This window comes from Gracilinanus agilis, chromosome 3 (genome assembly GCF_016433145.1).
Source record: "Gracilinanus agilis isolate LMUSP501 chromosome 3, AgileGrace, whole genome shotgun sequence".
NCBI classification, from domain to species: Eukaryota; Metazoa; Chordata; class Mammalia; order Didelphimorphia; family Didelphidae; genus Gracilinanus; species Gracilinanus agilis.
The window spans coordinates 408,193,309-408,212,462 of NC_058132.1; the positions used below are offsets into that span (position 1 = coordinate 408,193,309).

The window sequence follows — 19,154 nt, forward strand, 5'->3', positions numbered from 1 at the left end:
AAAAACAATTAATATACTAATATATAAAGAGCTAAGTATAATTTTTAAAGTCTATTAGGATAGAAACAAGTTAGTGGCACACACCATAAGCAATACTGCAGTTACCTGAAGGAGGGGGTGGTCTTTGTGGTGGAGCTGGACGTGTAGGTGGGGCTATTGGTCGTGGAGGAGGTGGACGTTTAGGCTCCAAAGCAAAGCTAGTCTCTTTCATTGTTATTCCTGGTAGAGTGTCAACAGGAGAATCTAAAATAAACAAATTCATTCATTTAAAAAAATAATTATTTTCTCTGATGTGCTCAAATACATTTACATATTTTTTTGTATGGGAGCTAATTCAGTAAGGCAGAAAAGGAGCTAGATATCATTTATCCCTTGCAAGTGGAAAAATGAAGATATGGAATGTCTAAAGCCAACTTAGAATTGCAACTAAGGTCTAGGTCGCTAAATCTAAGGATAAAATGGCAGGGGAGAATTCTAGTGCTTTACAGTCTGGCCAAAGAAAGTTGATGATGGAGTTACTTAGCATGGCTGTCAGGATCCTGACAGGATTTGCTGTGAGTTCATTGGCTTAGCAATACAGTAGTAGGAAACAAAGGAAGCCAAGTCAGGAGATTTAGATTCTAGTAAAAGTTCTGTAACCAGTTGGGTCAGTCTCATCAAATTATAACATCCTTGAGCCTCAATTTCTTCACTGAGAAAATTAAATAGACCAAGATCTTTAAGGTACTTTCCAGATTTAAAATATTTTGGCTCTACAGATTACATAAGATCAAATCCAAGAAGAATTTAAATGATGCTATGTCTATCACTGGAAGGTTAGTTTTGCTGTGTCAATATAATGAACAAGTTTGGTTCCAGCAAAGAACTGAACAAACTGCACTTACTTCCCCTCACTATAAAAAAAGGAATATGGTATATACTGTTAGATGTGGTCAATGTGTTGGCTAGTTTTGCTGAATCGCCCCAAATGAAAGCTATTATATCATAATTTTTTCCTTGGTTCTAAATTTGTCCAGGACATGCACCTTTTGTACCTATCACCTTTGGATGCAAAGAAGAGCATCTATTATCTCTTATTTAGTAACAAAAAGTAATTTAATGGCAGAATTCCTTGGTATATTAATTTCAGATAGAATAGGTGGCAATCTGGGAAAAATTACATTTCAATAATGTCACAACTAGGCTGGACACTTTCCTTGGACATTCTGGAGGCAGATGACTGACAGAATAACTTGGCAAAGTGCTACATAAAGGAAATCAGCATGGAGCTTCAAGCTATTATTCCTTTTAACATTTAAACAACTAAAAAACATTTCATGCATCTATTATGAATATGAAAACATCTCTCAAGAGGCTGACATTTCATTTAGGGCTGTGTGTGCTGGTGGGCCATGCTGTATCCAGGTCAGTAAAAATAAAATTCTTGTATGGGGAAGACCCAGAAACAGAGTGGGGTGAGCTGCTGGAGAGGTCTGTGCCAAATATCACTTGGTAGCTACATGTGTGTGAGGAATAGATGGTAGAGAAGAGTGTCTTGAGGCAGAAAGAATAATCAGGAGGCTAGGGCATTAATAGTCCAGGTAAGAGGAGAGGAAGGCTCTAAATAGGGTAGTGGCCGTGTGAGCAGATATATTGTAGAACTAGAATTGACACCATTTGGTCACTAACTGGAGATGATAGTTAAGATAGAAGGGAGGAGGATTCAGAAGTGGTAAAGCCTGAAGGATCAATGGAAGGGAGGGAGGGAGGAAAGGAGGGGAAAAGAGAGCCAGGAAAGGAGAAAGAAAGGAAGGAATAGAAGGGAGGAAGAGAAGAAAGAAGGAAAGGAGAAAGGAGAAAGAGAAGATATTCACCTAGCTCAGAGCTCATTGTTTTCTGGTTATTTTAAATGATTAGCTGTCAACACTCAGTCATTTCTGAGAGACCTTCCTGGAACAAATGATTACCTCTGGAGGGAATATAGACTATTCAGAGAGAGCTCTTTGTGCTGAATCATGCACATGAGATAACCTAGGGTGTTCAAGGACAGCTCAACATACTTTGCTCCATTTGTCTAGGGATTAAGGAAAAGGACCTTAGGTTAGAGATCAGATGAAGATGAAAGGGCCCATAGTCTTGCTTTGAGCAGTTTTGTAATTGAATAGTTCTATTATTTCTGCATCTGCTAACATTTTACCATCAGTATCAAAATCAAGAAATTTTTTAAAATCCCTCTGGAAACAAAGTAGATGCCCATTTGTTGGGAAAGATTTGTTTGAACTGCTACAGAGAAAAAATAAGCCAAAGCAAGAAGAATAAACAAATATGAAAAGATAGCCTAACATGTTAATTGCAATGATGAATCTCAGTCCTAGAAAATGGAAGAGAAAATTTCCTTCCTCTTGGCTGAAGGTGAAAGGGTGCATGTCACATTTAATTGCTTTGTTCATTTGTTTTGGTTGAACTATTTTACTTTGTTTTAAAGGAGGGTTCAGTGCCTATTAAGGTGAAAGGTAACACTGAGAAAAGACAGTGATATTAAAACAACAATATAATGATGCACTTTTTAAAAAGGTTACATTATCTTTCCTTGGGATCCCCTTATAAGGTCCTCTGTTGGAGTACTGCCTGTGAAATGGAAGAGGAAGAGAATAAGTATTTATATAGTGCCTACTACATGGCAGGCACTGTGCTAAAAATTAATTCATTTAATCCTCACAATACTCTTGTGAGGTAGATTCTGGTATTTATCCCTATTTTACAATTGAGGAAAACAGACAAGCAGAGGTGAAGTGACTTGCCCAGGGTCACACAGCTGGTTAATAATGTCTAAGGCCAGACTGGAAATCAGGTCTTTCTAAGACCTGTGCCCAGACCCAGCTCTTTCCCACCACCTAGTTGCCAAGATAGTAAAAGCGGCAGGAGACAAAACTTCATAGGGGGCAGAGGTTTTACCAGATGAGGATTCTCATTACATTTACCTTTCAAGAAGAAAACAATTGGGAATAAGAAAGGAAGGGTAGGGGATGTTTCCTTCTTATCATGGAAATAACTATAATCACTCTGGAGAAGGGCAAGATGGGCTGTGGATCAAATGCCCAGAAGATTCAAATGGGAAAGCCATGGCCATTTTGTTCTTTTTTTTTTTTTTTTAAACCCTTACCTTCTGTTTTGGAGTCAATACGTAGTATTGACTCCAAGGCAGAAGAGTGGTAAGGACTAGGCAATGGGGGTCAAGTGACTTGCCCAGGTCACATGGCTGGGAAGTGTCTGAGGCCAGATTTGAACCTAGGACCTCCTGTCTCTAGGCCTGGCTCTCAATCCACCAAGCTACCCAGCTGCCCCAGTGTCATGGCCATTTTGAATGAGTACCACGACTGGCTCCCAGAGTGCAGGGATGCCACCATTAAGAGAAAGATCCCCAGCAGGCCAAAGGGAACTATGAGATTAAGTGAAAATTAGAAGGAATCCCATCATATTCCTGAGGCAGAAGGGTTTAGTGTTACAGAGTTCTCCTAATTCTGGATACTGGACTAGTTGGCTATTTCCTTCTCTAGTTCATTTTACAGATAAAGAACCTGAAGGCAAATAGAGTTAAGTGACTTGCTGAAGGTCACACAGCTAATAAATATCTGATGTCGGGTTTGAACTCAGGTCTTCCTCACTCCAGGTCTGGTGCTCTATCCACTGTGTTACCTTGTTGCCTCCAAAGTTTAAACAGTCAGCTTATGTGCTGGGAATACAAAGACAAGAATACCAGTATCTTCTGTCTAAGAACATTCATTATTCTGGAAGGATTCAGCAGACACACAGAAAGTACACAATATCTTACAAGAAATGGATAGCACTAACCCCCAGGGTAAGGGGTGCAAATCAGCTAAGGCTGGGTGGAGAAGCTGGCACCTGAACTGACTTTTAAGGAAGCTAGAATTTTTGCTGGTGAAGACACAGAAATTCTGGTGTTGAAGAGGGAATAGTAACTACATCCACTGCAGTCCTGTGAGTTTTAGCAATACTCAGGCTAGTCCTTGGAGTCAAAGAGGACAACGTAGAATGGCTTTAAATAGACATCCCTAACACAGCCAAGGGAGTCAGACTGGGAAGCTCCACTAAGAAGGTCATGGGCTGAGTGTTCTAGAATGGGATCAAAGCATTTTAGACCTCCTTATCATTAGTGTATTTCACCTAATAGCCACAAAGGACAACATATCTTAGTAAAAATAGTGAGCACAAATATCAACTTGTCCTATTTTAAATCAACAGTACAATAACATAAAAATGAATGCCAATAACTAAATTTATAGGAATGTTACATAACATGCTCATTTGATAATCTGATCAGGTCAAGGACTGACCATGTGTAATTAAAGAATTCGACTGGTGATCTGGATGAGTCATGGCTTTCCTTCTCTTACTTTTGGACTCAAGAAAATAGGTGCAAAAATGAGATCTCAAGTTCTACACAGGGTGTGCCTAAAGTACAGTGCAGTTTTTAAAACATGAATGGCTTAATGATGTACTAAGACTTTTGGAACCCTATATATTCCAGACCTTCAAGTGAAGTTCTGAGGCAGCAGAAGGAGCTCTGTCTGATCTATTTGTAATGTCGAAAGCCTTTTCACATATTGAGAAAATGCATCGCTAAGTTAATGTACCAGGATATTTGCTCTGTGAAGAAACAGGAGAAACTGGAAGTATAGAAGTTTTTGAGCGGGTTGGTCTGGCAGGAAGAGGAGGGGGCAGAACATCAGCTATCGTAGGGGACTGGCAGGGACTGGACCGAGGTGAACAACTTGGGGAAGTTCCAAGACTACTGCTTGAAATTGGCTGTAGATGCTGAGGAAGAATTTCTTCTACTTCTGCACTGTCATCATCAACATCACCTAAGGAAAAAAAATAATAATTTATTTGAGTAATAAACTAGATTAGTTTAGACTTCCATAAAAATGAGTCTCTTAACTGAGACTTTTTAAGTTTTACTTTCTGCAGTACTCCCTAATTCCATGATTCAGAGGGCTAAACTTTAGATTCCAGAATTTTAAGGACTAAATTACACAAGCTACCTAGCAACTTTACAAATGAATATAAACTAAACATGTAGGTTTATCTAAAACAAACCTAAAAGAAACTATTTATTTAAAAAAAGGAATGGCATTTTATATTTTAAGTCCTTACTATTCTAATTTTGACAAATTTACTTGTAATATACTGAAAGGGGAGGAAACAAGTTCAATTCTAGAAACACATCAAGATATGCAGGAAATTGACTGATTTTATTTATTTATTTGTTTGTTTGCTTATTTATAGCCCTTCCCTTCTGTCTTAGGATCACAGAAAAGCAGTAAAGGCAATAGGGGTTAAGTGACTTGCTCAGGGTCATACATCTAGGAAGTGTTTGAGGCCAGACTTGAACCTAGGACCTCCCTTTTCTAGACCTGGCTCTCAATCCACTGAGTCACCTACCTGCCCCCTGCCTGATTTTAATACACATTTAAATAATGAATACATTTATCAGTAATTAAAATTACATAGAACTACAGAAAATGGCTTAAGGAAGCAAATGTTTAGCAGAACCCATGAATTTGAGAATGTAAAGGCTTACATTTCTATGCTATTTCTAAGTCTTCATCCATGGATACAAGAAAATTAATTTCTGCCCCAATTTTATGCATTGGTTGCATATGTTTATCATTCATGTATCCATTACAGCTTAATAGTTTCTACATTTTAATACTTCAATGGATTGGTGATTTTATCAGTTATGCTCTCTAACATTATGGATCAAGCTTGTCCATGTCTGCCTCTTCTATAATACTCATTTGTGTATTCTTATAAATATGTCAAAAGGGATCACCTAATGTATTATGGGGAAATATGGCAGTGGGGATGAAGTACCTTTCTTTAGCTCAATTATTTAAACATGGTATGTGACTTTGCCATTTCAGAAACTACATTAAAATTAGTGTGATCATAATGTAACTTTCTAGTTTTACAATTAACAAACTAGCATGTTCTTATGTAAATCACTTATCAACATTCAAATTAGATCTCATTTTATTCAAACAATAATTTAAAACAAGAAATTCTATATGAAATCAAAACAAAAGGACACACTGCTAATATAGGAATAACATCCTTCCTCAAAATAGAAAGAACAATGAACAAAAAATTTAATGAAATTTTTATGAGCATCTTGGCAAAATTAAAAATTATAAAAATGATACTACACTTTAAAAAAAATTATACTTTATGCCAAGGCAGAAGAGTGGTAAGGGCCAGGCAGTGGCAGTTAAATGACTTGCCCAGGGTCACAGAGTAAGGAAGTGTCTGAGGTCAAATCTGAACCCAGTACCTCCCATCTCTAGGCCTGGTTTTCAATCTACTGAACCATCAAGCTGCCCCCAATACTGTGCTTTTTAATGCTGGAGGCAAGATGATATAGGGAAATGAGAACTGGTTATGGAGTAAAAAGACTTAGGTCTTTACCTTCCTTGGGTCCTGGTTTACTTAGCTATAAAATTTAAGGGTTTGACAAGTTGGCTTCTGTAATTTTGTTCAGTGCTATATCTATGAACCTAGGAATAACATCATAGAGATATGAAATTTATTCATTCAATAAACAGACCTTCCATAACAAAATCTGTAGCAACTTCTGCATCTTCACCAAGCAAAGTGGAACTAGCTGATGGTGGCACTGTAATACTAATTTTCTCCAAATTTATTTCTTTCTCCAAATCAGCAATCCAGTTTGAGTTTTTTAAGGTAATACTTATGAGTCGATCTAAAAACTGTATTTGAAGGAAAAATACACATTTGTCACCATGAAAATTAAATCTTCTGAATCAAAGATATTTTGTCCCATACTTTCCCAAATTTCAAAGTGGATAGAGTACAGAGCTGGTGCTAACGGGGCCCTTCTCTGACCCCCATTCAGGGTAAAAAAGGAAAAACCATGACAAGAGAGTATTCTCACTGAGTAGTATTCAACCAGCTCAACTCCATCCCTTCTTCTAATCTCGAGTTGATGAATTACCAGTTACCAAATGGTAATCTAAACTGCCTACTTCTCTTCTTTGTATTCATCTTAATCTTATTCTTCTAATGTCCCAATCCAGCCCTGCCCACTACACTTTTATTGTGAAATTCTGGAATAAACTTCCCTTTATTTTAGACCTCTGATTTGATTCTTTCTATCCTACTCATGGAGACCTGGCTCCCACCAAATGATACTGAAAACCTAGCTACTCTCTCTACTACCTGCTATATAATTCATTCCTTATTCTGATCCTAGAAAGAAAGCTGGAATATGTTTTGTATACCATGAGCAATTCCACACACACCCTTTAATATCATCAATCAATAACTTCCCTGCATTTGAAATTCACTCTAGTCAAATTTTTTTACCCAAGCAACATCCTAGAATCAGCAGTCTATTCTATTCTATGGCATTTGCCCTCTTTCCTCAAGGATTTCAGGTTTTCTTCTTAACTCTACCACCTTCTAAACATTTTAAATTCCCAATTCCCCAATCTTCTTAATTCCAAGATCTCCTTTGCTCTACAGTAATTACACAGTTGTTTTGTACAAGCTGTCATACTCTTTATCTTATGATCACTTTAAGTGTTCTACTTCAATGAATGAAATTTCCAAAATATCTTTATTAGATTCACAGCCTCCTATCTTTCCATTTCTTCCTTTACCTTATCTGTCTTGAATCTATTCTTCTTCCTCACTAGGACTTCTATCCTATCAGTCCATACTCTCCCAAGCTATGTCATCTCTTTCCTTCTTTCCCTATCTCAACTGCTCTTTTAAATCCATTCCCTCAGCTCTCAAATCCCTTATCCACACCTGGCCTACTGATGTTCACACACTGTCAAACTCTAATCCTGGATTTTCTGCCATCCACCTTTACAAGAGTAAAGACTCTTGTGCTGGACATAAATAGAAGGAAACATCAGTTAGAGGAAATCATGTGCCCAAGAGAACTAAGTTCTCTACAAATTCATATTATCTAAACTCAGAGGGTCTTCACCACAGCAAGGACATATTTCTACTCCCTATTGACTCCCTGTCCCATTCCCTATAGAAGCTATTCTAAATCCTTCTCTTCCACTCTTGTGTTCTAACTAAGCTTGCCCTCTTTCTTTTCCTCAGCCATAACACTCCATCTCTAGTCTTTACTTGTCTTCGCTTGCACTGGCTATCCCCCCATGATGGAATGGGCTATGCCTCAAAGAGCTCCCTACTCTCCTTTACAATGCAGCTCAAGCACCACCTTCTACATGAAACTTCCCCTGGATCCACCCAAATACTGATACTCTTGTTCCCAAAATACCTGGAATTTAACTACTTTGCAATTATTTAGTTGCTTCTGGCTCTGCAGCTATGGCCTCTTCTGAAACTAGCTTTTAAAAATCCTTAAACTGACAATTTCTGTTTTTTTTTTTTTTGGTTGCTGAACATTCATTACAACTTGCTCAAAAATAGTTTTCAAAGGCTCAAAATAACAAGTTCTCCCAATAGCAATGGAGAGACACTTGGTGGGCATAAGTAGGCTGCAGTATTTTGCAAGAATTGTTCAAAACAACTATGAACATGCTGAAAACTCCATCAGGTTGGGCCAATATAATAAAAAAATACACTACTCAATTTATGGGTATCTTAAATATCATATAAAGACAATATGTCCATGGGTCACAGTAAATCCATTTCTTCTCAGTAGTTCTAGTCCTCTTTAGTTCAATGTAAAGACTACATATTTCAGAAATTTGTGATCTCTGGAAGTATGTAGAATATGGACAAGACAATTTGTAGAAACTGAGACAATTTGGTGTCTGTCAATAGTATGATTTTTTTTTTTTGCCTACTAAACCAATAGTATTCCTGACCAAATACTTTTGATAGTCTAACCAAAATTAAATAAGCTACTAAAATCCTTTCATAGAGGAAATGAAAATTTTTTATCTATAAGTAGGGGTACAATGAGATAAAGTGAATTGAATGATTTTCTTCCTACCTTGATACATTTTCACTATTTCATATCAACGACTAAATGTTAGTTAACTGCATATTCTATAGATATTAAACAAATGGTCCCTAAAGACTTATCTAAAATTTTCAATTACATGACACACTATAATGAAAAAAAAAAATCCTAATATATAAGGAACAGTCTAGTACAAAGACTGCCATGCTTGGAAGTCAGGGAAATTAAGGTTCAAATCTTACTTCTAATATTTCCTAGCTAGTTATAGGCCAAAGTCATTTAACCTATCAGACTCTCAAATAAGATGATGTGCAGAAGTGAGTTCCAAAGTATGAAGTGACCTATTTATCTACATACATAGAGGAAAGAGATACCTAATCTGCTATTATTATGGCACCACTATTCTCTTACTATGCAACATTAATCAAAGGCAGTTATATTTTGTGGTTTTGCTAAGAAGTCTGGTATGAGTCTGAGATGTATCAAAATAGTATTATATAATTACAGATAAAAATATATTCTATCTTTTAGTATTATAATTATATCATAATTGTATAATTATATTATAATTAGTATAATTAGATAAGATTCATATATTTTTAAGTGCTTGGGAGACCATTTCAGAATCCATTAGAATTTTTTAAATGTTTATTAAATTAAATAAAGGCTACATTACCTCTTTACCATTTAGGTTCAGAACTTTCAGGGCAGAGCTTCCTTCCAAAAATGTTACCCACATCTGGTCTTCTACAAACCTTTAAGAATATTGTAAAAAATGTCAATTATCTTTATTGTAAAAATTGGATAATTCATTGACTTATTCAGTATACATTTATGGTCTGTGAATACTAAAAGATAAAACATTTTAAAAAGGGATTTTAATGTCCATAATTTCAAAGGTAAGAGTCACTGGCTAAATACTTGAAAAGTTCTTTATTATGAGAAAAAGAAACAAAAAGAATGATAGATATCAGTTTTTTTTCCCTAGAGAAACTTTTCTAAGTTTGGAAATGCTAAGGATTTTTTAAAAGTTGGGTAGAGAAAGAAATTAAAGTTTAAGGGTGCAAATTATATACCTATAGAATGAAAGGCTTAAAATGAAAGCTGCTAAAGCAGATTATAATTTTTCTAGTCAAAGATCATGGTATGATTGCCATAACTGCCTTATGAAATGAGATGGTAAGTATCTGATATTCAATTTGTTCATCATAAAACTAGTAAGTTGCTTCTTCCTATCATATGAAATATGTTAAGTGCTTCATCTTTTTCAAATCACATCAGAGTTTTCTAGAGTACCCTTCCAGATAACAGAAAAGAGTTAAAAATATTCTAATATATATATATATATATATACACACACACACACACACACACACACACACACACACACACACACACACACACACAAGGTTATAAAAAACTGCCACTCTGGATCATACGTCTAGTCGGCGGTATTTTATCACTGATAAGAAAATCATGTCCTCATTCCCAAGTGTTTTTTCCTAGTTTTCTTTAAAATTCTCTGATGGTTCCACCATCTGGTATTTTCATCCTATCACTCTTTGGGGCATGGTAGTTTTAAAGTTGATTACTTATTTGTTCATGGGTGAGTAGAGCCAATATGCTTAAAGTGACAATCCTACCTAAACTAATTTACTTATTCAATACCATTCCAATTAAATTACCAAAAAATTATTTTTTATTGAGCTAGAAAAAAAATTACAAAATTCATATGAATGAACAGAAGGTCAAGAATATAAGAGGATTTAATGAAAAATGTACAGGAAGGAAGTCTAAAAATAACAATTTAAAACTATTATAAAGGAGTAATTATCAAAACTACTTAAGTACAAACTAAGAAATAGGAAGGTAAATCAGTGGAATAGAAGAGACAAATAACAGTGAAAGATTATGGTGGATTATGATAATCATATATTTGACAAGAGTAAAAATCCATGTTTTGGGGATAAGAATTTACTATATGGTAAAAACTAATGAGAAAATTTGAAAACAGTTTAGCAGAAAGTAGGTATACACCAGTATCTTACACTATTTACTATTAGATCAAAATGGTTACATTACCTAGAAAAAAAGGGAGAGGAGATATAACCAAATTAGAAGAACGGAGAACATATTACCTATCAGACTTATGAATGAGAGGAGTTTATGAATAGAAAAGAGTCCAAGATCATTCTGAGGTGTAAAATGGATAGCTTTTAAAATAATATTTTATTTTCCCCAATTACACATAAAAACAAATTTTAATGTACATTTAAAAAAATTTGAGTTCTTTAAAATCTTCCCTCCTTCATTCCCTTCCACCCTCCACACTCCCTGAGATAATAAGCAATCTGACATTTTATATATGCAATCATGTAAAAAAAGAAAATGGATAATTTTGATTATACTAAATTAAAAAGGTTTTGTATAAACAAAACTAATGTAGGCAAGATAAGAAGGAAAGCAGAAAAATGGAGAAAAATGTTACATATATTTCTTTGTCAAGTGATACCTTCTGTAGTGTGAGAAGGAGAGAGGAGTGGGATACCTGGGCATTTTAATGTAAGTAATAAACAAGCAAATAAATAAATTTTTTAAAAAGCTGATTACTTATAATGGTTTTTAAGATAAATATCTCCCTTTTCCAAGGCTTAATACTTCCCAGTCTCCTATCTTCTCTGGAATTCTAGGATATTGGACTTTGGTTAACAAGTCTCTATCCCTTTTAAAACTTCATCATAAGTACTTCAGTCTTCCTTTTTATAGTCTCCATTGTTAACCTTTTCATCAAGAGTGCTTCTCATGATTTTGGCTGTCTTTCTGTGAACCTTCTAGAATAAAATGTCTTCAAGCATTGTCAGAATTGCCCATGGTATTCTAGATGCTAAAGGATGTTTTCTGTTTTCTTTTTAATACCTATCCTTACCCAGCAGCAGCCATTCCCCAAAAGACAAATGGTCAAAGGATATGAATAGTCAGTTTTCATATGAAGATATAAAAACTATCTTTAGTCAGATGGAAAATGCTCCAAATCACTATTGAAGAAATGCAAATTAAAATAAAAGTGAGGTACTACACTTCACACCTTTATCAGATGGGATAACATGATAAAAAAAGGAAAATGATAAATGTTGGAGGGGATGTAAAAAATTAGGCCACAGCATCATCTCAAAGTCCTTTACAGCCTAACTACCTTTCCAGTCTTCTTACTTCTATACCCCATGACTAGAATACTCATCTCCTCATTTCTACTTCCTAGCTTCCCTCCAGTCTCAGTTAAAATTCCATATTTTATATGAATCCTTTCTTTATCCCCGTTAATATTAGTGCTTTCCTCCTGTATATATTTTGTTTGGAAATAGTTATTTGCATGGTGGCTCTTCCATTAGACTGAACTCTTTGAGAACAGGGATTCATCCTTTCTATCTATCCCCAGCACTTAGCAGAGTGTCTGGCACATAGAAGGTCCTTAATAAATGCTTATTGTTTAAGCAAATTTGAAATTGAATACTTTATTTAAAAGTTCTCATAATGATTCATTTATTATTTAATAAAAATTGATATGGCTGAGGGGAGGTCATGGATTCAAATCTGTTCTCAGACATTTCCTAGCTGTATGACCCTCTGCAAGTTGCTTAACTCCCATTGCCTAGCCCTCCCCACTCTTCTGCCTTGGAAGCAATACATAGGATTGATTATAAGAGGGAAGGGAAGGGTTTCTTTTTTTTTTTTTTTTAATGGCCATGACCAAGAAGAGACTGCTTAATTTTTTGGAATTCTATTCCCCAAATGGCTAGCACAATGCCTGGATCACAGAACTAGAAGTTCTTTCTTGGTACCTCATATTGAATCTATGGCATGGTTTTCACTGAAAAGCAAATTCCCAATTTTATTTTAAACTTTATGATGAATTTCAGTTTTTAAAACCTCTAAGTTTCTCTAGCAGTCTGCTTTATGTTTAGCTTGAAATAATCCATGCCAGTGCTCAACTTAACAAGATTATTAGCAACTAAAAAACAGCTATTACATTCTTTCTCCTGCATTATGTAGTCTTGTTTACCCTGAAAAAGATGGGAATTTTTTAATCTGAAGAAACTTTAAACTTAAAGGTGAAATCGGTCATGAATCATTAAGCACTTTTGATAATAAAAGTTTCATGATTAATTAATAAATGTACTTACCGTATGAGGATAACTTCACCATGCTTTCCAAACTCCTGGAGAAGCTCATTAATCAAGCTATCATCAAAATAATTATTTTCTGGTAACGACCTTTTGATGGAGACCAATACTGTGCCATCTGTTGGCCCTTGAGTGGCAATGACTTCCTTATAAATAATCTGCCGTGTTTTGGCTTCCACTTCAAATATATCTATATCGATCAGTGCAACAACAGGTCTTAAAATACAAAGAAAGTGAAATATATTCAGTCAAAAAAGTGAAATACATTCAGTCACTACTGGGAATACATTGAGGATACTCAAGGGGGAATTAATTCCATTTTAAATGAGACTATTAATAGGAATATTCAAGAAATCATCTAAACCTGTGATCAGAAGTCTTCAGCTCAGCTCTTCCATAATGCAGCAAAGTGCCAGGATTCCAAGTGTAAAGGACTTTGCTGTCATCTTGAAAGCTAGCATTCAGAAGATCTAAATCTTCAGCTGCAACCAATATAAAAGAAAAAGAGCAACTATTTAGATAAAATACAGACTATAGAAGAGTAAAAAAGATGGACTTCAATTGCAATTATATATTTGTTGTTTTTTTAAGAATAATTTTAATTAATTTAGAATATTTTTTCATGGTTACATGCTTCATGTTTTTTCCCTTCCCTGCTCCCACCCTCCTCCCATAGCCAACAAGCAATTCCACTGGGTTTTACATGTGTCATTGATTAAGATCTATTTCTATATTATTAATATTTGTACTAGGGCGATCGTTTATAGTCTACATCCCCAATCATATTCCCATTGACCCATATGATCAAGCAGTTGTTTTTCTTCTGTGTTTCTACTGCCACAGTTCTTTCTCTGGATGTGGATAGCATTCTTTCTCATAAGTCCCTCAGAATTGTCTTAGATCATTGCATGCAATTATATATTTGACTGAAAAATTCCTTCAGTACAAACCCCATGAATCACTATTGTTTAATCAAAGCACTATGCTAGACTACTAGCTGCTGGGGGAGATAAAACATTAAGCAGTTATTAAATGCTTCCTATGTGCCATGTGTTATGCTATGTTAGAGGCATTACGTGTACAAAAAAAAAGGATATGGATCCTTTTTTTTAAACCCTTACCATCTACCTAAGAATCAATACTGAATATTGATTTCAAGGCAGAAGAGCAGTAGGAGCTAGGCAACTGGGGTTAAGTGATTTGCCCAGGCACCCAGCTAGGAACTGTCTAAGGCTAAATTTGAATCCATGACCTCCAGTCTCCAAGCCTGCCATTTTGTCCACTGAGCCACCTGGCTGCCCTTGATCAGTACTGTTAAGGGAGGCACCATGTACATATCTAAGTATATACAGAATAGAAATATGCAGTATAAATCTCAAATCAATATAAGGTACTTAGGGAGGAAGGGTCCTGGAAATGAGGGGTGAGGATCCAGAAAGACTTTGTATAGAAGACAGAGACTGAGTTGCTTTAAAGAAGGTAAAGGAATTAAAGGAGTGGAAGTCGGAAGAGGCACATGCCAGGCATGGGAAATTGTCAGCTCAAAGGCACAGAGAGGGGGGATGGGTTGTTGTGTGTGTGAAGAGAGGATTAACTCTCCCCTGACCATTTTTAGATTTAATTACCAGAAACGTATACATCCCAATTATCCTTAAGTATGGGGAAGTCTGTGTCCCACATGTGCTATAGTGGGTGACAAATCAGAATTGACTGACTGCCCCTGGGCAGTCCCTAAGCAAAGCTAAAAGCTGTAATTGGTCCACATAAAGTGGAAGGAAGGCACAGGAAGTTACGAAAGGAATGGTCTTTAAAAGTGGCAAGAACTTCCTGTGATGAGGTCTTTCGCCTTCAACTTGAACTTGAAGGAGCTCTGGCTGGGGACCTCATCCTGCTCTTAGCTTTTTCTCTTAGAACTACCACGTGGATGAGTGAAAAAGACTGCTTTTCCTAGCTTTTCTGAGAGGTATTAGCCTCTGGAGAGGCTTCTTGTCTTGGAGGAGGCCTTGTGGCAAAAACCCTTATGTAATTTACCTCTGGACCCCCTTTGCTGGGGCCTCTGAAGCCCTGCCTGTTCAGACCAGGCTGGAGTAATTATCTTCTCTCTTTGATTTCCTTACTTTCACTCTTTCCTTCTATTTTATAAATAAATTGTTAAAAAAGTCATTCTGACTTGAGTCATAATTACAGTGAACACATTTCTCATAACTTTAGTCCAACCTTTAATTTTTAGCCCTTACATGTGTGAGGAATACTGAGGCCAGCTGAAATGTACCAGAGGGTATGGGAAGGAGAATAAAGTAGGATAAGTCTAGAAAGAAATATTGGGGACAGGTAGTGGAAGGCTTTAAAGCCAAACCAGCATTGACCATTTATTGTGTAGTGGTAGCCTCCCTCTAATTTCCCCTGAATACATCTTCTGGGTATATGGTTGTCTGCATTTTCTCTCCCCCATTAGAATGGAAACAATTCCAATATGGAGGAACCTAGGACAAATTAGACCCACTGAGAAAAGCAGCCATAAAAGATATGCTTGTAAGTTTGCTTGAAATTTCTGGCAAGGTCCAAATCCCACAACTGTGAGCTCAGATAAGGAGAACCCTTGAAGGCTTCCTCCTCAAATGGTTATGATAAAACCTTGAGCTATTCATTATTTTGAAGAGCAAAGAAACCTTTGTAATGTCCTGACCAAAAGACCCAGATTATCCTTTCCTCAAGTTATGCATCATACATTAGCTGTCACTCTTACTCAATTTGTTTGCATTTTAGAAGAGCCCTAGAAATGTTCTGGGTAAAGTTATTTCATAAACAATATTCTCTGGGAAAGTAACACATCCTAAAAAATGATGCAATGCTTAGTACTCTACTTTCTATAAAAACCTTTCTTTGTTATAATAAACAGAGATCATGAATCGCCCCATCTAGTCCTGTGTTTTCTCTCTCTCTCTCTCTCTCTCTCTCTCTCTCTCTCTCTCTCTCTCTCTCTCTCCCCCTTCCTTTTCTCTCAAAGTAAAAACTGTCACTCAACACTCCAGGGCAGGATCTCTTTATTTTTGTATTCCCAGCAGTTAGCACAGTGCTTGGCTCACAGTAAGCATTTCCTCCTTAATGCTTCTTGGCTTGACTTGATCTTAGAGGCAAGAAGGAGCTCATTGGAGTATTCTGAGTGTGTTTACCTCCTATGTTCAACATGTTGGAGGCCTACATAAGGAAGCTACCTTGTTTTCTCTATTATTCACAGGACTTGGGAGGAATGTTGTAACTTACTTAATAAAACTGCCATACTTTATGACTTATGAGAAAACTAGAACAATGACTGTGACCTGCTTAAGGTCCCACAGACAACATATTACATAGCCACTTTTTGAATAAGGTGCTCTGTTTCCAAACCCTGCTGTCTTTTCTTTGCATTGAGCCAAACATATGAAGAATTTGTCCAGGACAAATAGAGTAAAAGTTCAGTTTAACGAGCCATTTGTCCAACTATACATCACATTCTGGACATTAAGCTTCCTTCATCCATTTGATTTTTTCAGAGTAGATTTAGGTCAAATTCAAGTGGTCATGGATCTCCTGAAGAATTCACTAGTATTTTGGAGTTTGAGGCAATCAACTACAATATCACCTACATCAGAAGCATTTGGAAGAGAATTAAAAAAAAAGGAATTAAAAAAAATAAACCTTTCAATTTCCTCTTAAAACCAATATTGTGTTATTGGTCCCAAGTGAACTGGTTTCAAGACAGAAGAGCCTTAAAGGCTAGGTAATGATGATTAAGTGACTTGCCTACGGTCACAAAGCTGGGAAGTGTCTGAAGGTAGAATTGAACACAGGACCTACCATTTCTAAGCCTTGCTCTCAATCCACCAAAACACTTGATTTCTACCAGGAATCCTTTTTTCATTTGAACTTAGGAAAATCTTCTTTGCACCAAACATGCAAACCTTTGGTGATAACATGTCTCACTGTCATGTACTGAAATACTTCATCATAAAAGGACTGCTATGTAAAAAGCTCTCTGTGGTTTTGTTTTTCAAACAATCTTTAATAACAACATATGGATGAAATATCCCTTATTGGAAAGGTGGGGCTACATATTGCTGTATAAATAGTGTGTAAATAGAATTTTGTACCCTTGGACTTCATCTGCCAGAATCCCTTTCCTTTTTTGTCCCCACGCTGAGTCCTTACATTTTGGTGATAAAAGTTTGCTGTAACACCGCCTTTTCTTTTTCTTCCTGTGCTCTCCTCCTCTTCCCCCACCTTCCACCCCCAACCACGGTCAGGTTATTTCTCTCTCTCCTCCTGCTTTTCTTTTCGAGGTCCAGGCAGACTGCTTTTTTCTAAGGCTATCACTTTCCTTTACTTCAAGTTATTATTAATAAATCTTATAAATATTTGTATATATCAATATTTATTAAATATCTTATATGATACTTGTAGTAGTGGATTTAAATTTTTAATCTTACATTTCAATGATTTTTTTTTTACAATCAGGGAAATCTTAATGCCAGAGGAATAACTGTTATTAATGTTCTTTAGACCTTTTTGGAAATGCTGTAATTTTTTCCCAGTCATTTGGTATTCCTAATCTTTCAGATGTCTTAAAAATTAATCCTTCAATGCTTTCAAATCTGTGTTACTTCCAACACAGATCTCTACTCAGTCTTCTCATTCAATTCCTATTTTCATTCTCTATATTCGTTATTGTATCCTCATTATACATTGTGGGTTTAAGTGTTAGTCTCCAAACAGGGTGGTTCCATTGTCACAGATGAGAACAGATCATTGTAGAAAAGCTGAAAGAAACATTTTGCTTTTCAGCTATTTGTTGTTATTCTTTATACTTTATTTAAACATCCATTTTGATATGATCTAACTTAGCTGAATCTCCTGCTAATTTAAGCTTTGTGTCTCCCACCTGGCTATTTTTTGAGGGTGATACTGCTCATGATATTTCACCATTTTCCTCTGTAATGTTTTGCAAAGTAGTATGTACGTAACTACTATCCTTGGAAGCTACATCTAATCATCTGAAAAGGAGGACCAGTATTTGATGGGTAGCCAAAGCAATTTCTTGGCTTTTTTATACTATTTATTATGATAATTGTTTAACAGTTATTTCTAGAGAAAATGAAAAATGACATTTTGTTCTTCTCTTTCCCATTTAAAAAAATTCTGAAATAGTACTTGTACTGACCTATAATGTCATCTCACCTTGCTTCTACTTGACTTTTATGTTTGTTATGGTCAAAGGTATTTGTATAAACTGACTTAGAAATAGTTTTTCCTATACTGCCTGTTAAGTCAATTTCATTTCTTGTGATGTTGGTTAAGTGTTTTCCACGGCCAACGCCTCTGACTTCATTCTCAAGATATTTATAATAAAGAGGTACGAGGCTTCTTAAGTATGATTACAAGCCTTTGGTTTCTTATTTTTTAATCTTGGGCCATGTTTTCTAATATATTAAAAATTTTTTTTTACCTTCTGTATTAGAATCAATATTGATTATAAGGCATATGAGCAGCAAGGGCTAGGCAACTGGGGTTAAGTGCCTTACCCAGGGTCAAATGGTGTGGAAATGTTTGAGGCTAGATTTGAACCCAGGTCTATCCAATTCCAAGTCCAGTGCTCTATTTACTGTTCTACCAACCTGTCCCTCTGCACATTTTTACAAGGAAGTCATATAGCATCAATGAATATGTTGACTTACTTGGGAAGATCTTATTAAGTTGTTCATAAAATTCTTCTTCCTCTTCAGCAATAAATGTTGATACATAAAGAGCAATTATCTCTCAGGTAGTCATTTTGCTTATATTTATCACAAATTCTAAAGGCCAGATAGTCAGTTGTCCTGTGGAATGACTTTTTCCTTAGGGCATATGATGAAATCACACCATTTACCCTTCTGAGGAATGCCAGTGAATCATCTATCCATGGTTAGCTATTACTTCCATTTGTTTTTTAACTTATATTTTCTTTTTTATGGTTTTATTTATATATGGTT

At 35.9% G+C, this 19,154-nt stretch overlaps 1 protein-coding gene across 1 annotated transcript in view; it reads right to left on the bottom strand.

The window, feature by feature from the left end:
* Nucleotides 1-19,154, bottom strand: part of SYNJ1 (synaptojanin 1) — a 141,535-nt gene that overhangs the window by 14,487 nt on the left and 107,894 nt on the right. The window contains exons 19-24 of the mRNA XM_044670207.1: nt 13,514-13,631; nt 13,150-13,365; nt 9,645-9,723; nt 6,605-6,767; nt 4,647-4,862; nt 106-243 (exon numbers count right to left, since the gene is read on the bottom strand). Coding sequence (XP_044526142.1) covers nt 106-243; nt 4,647-4,862; nt 6,605-6,767; nt 9,645-9,723; nt 13,150-13,365; nt 13,514-13,631 — 930 coding nt within the window. The remainder of the gene's footprint in view (nt 1-105; nt 244-4,646; nt 4,863-6,604; nt 6,768-9,644; nt 9,724-13,149; nt 13,366-13,513; nt 13,632-19,154) is intronic.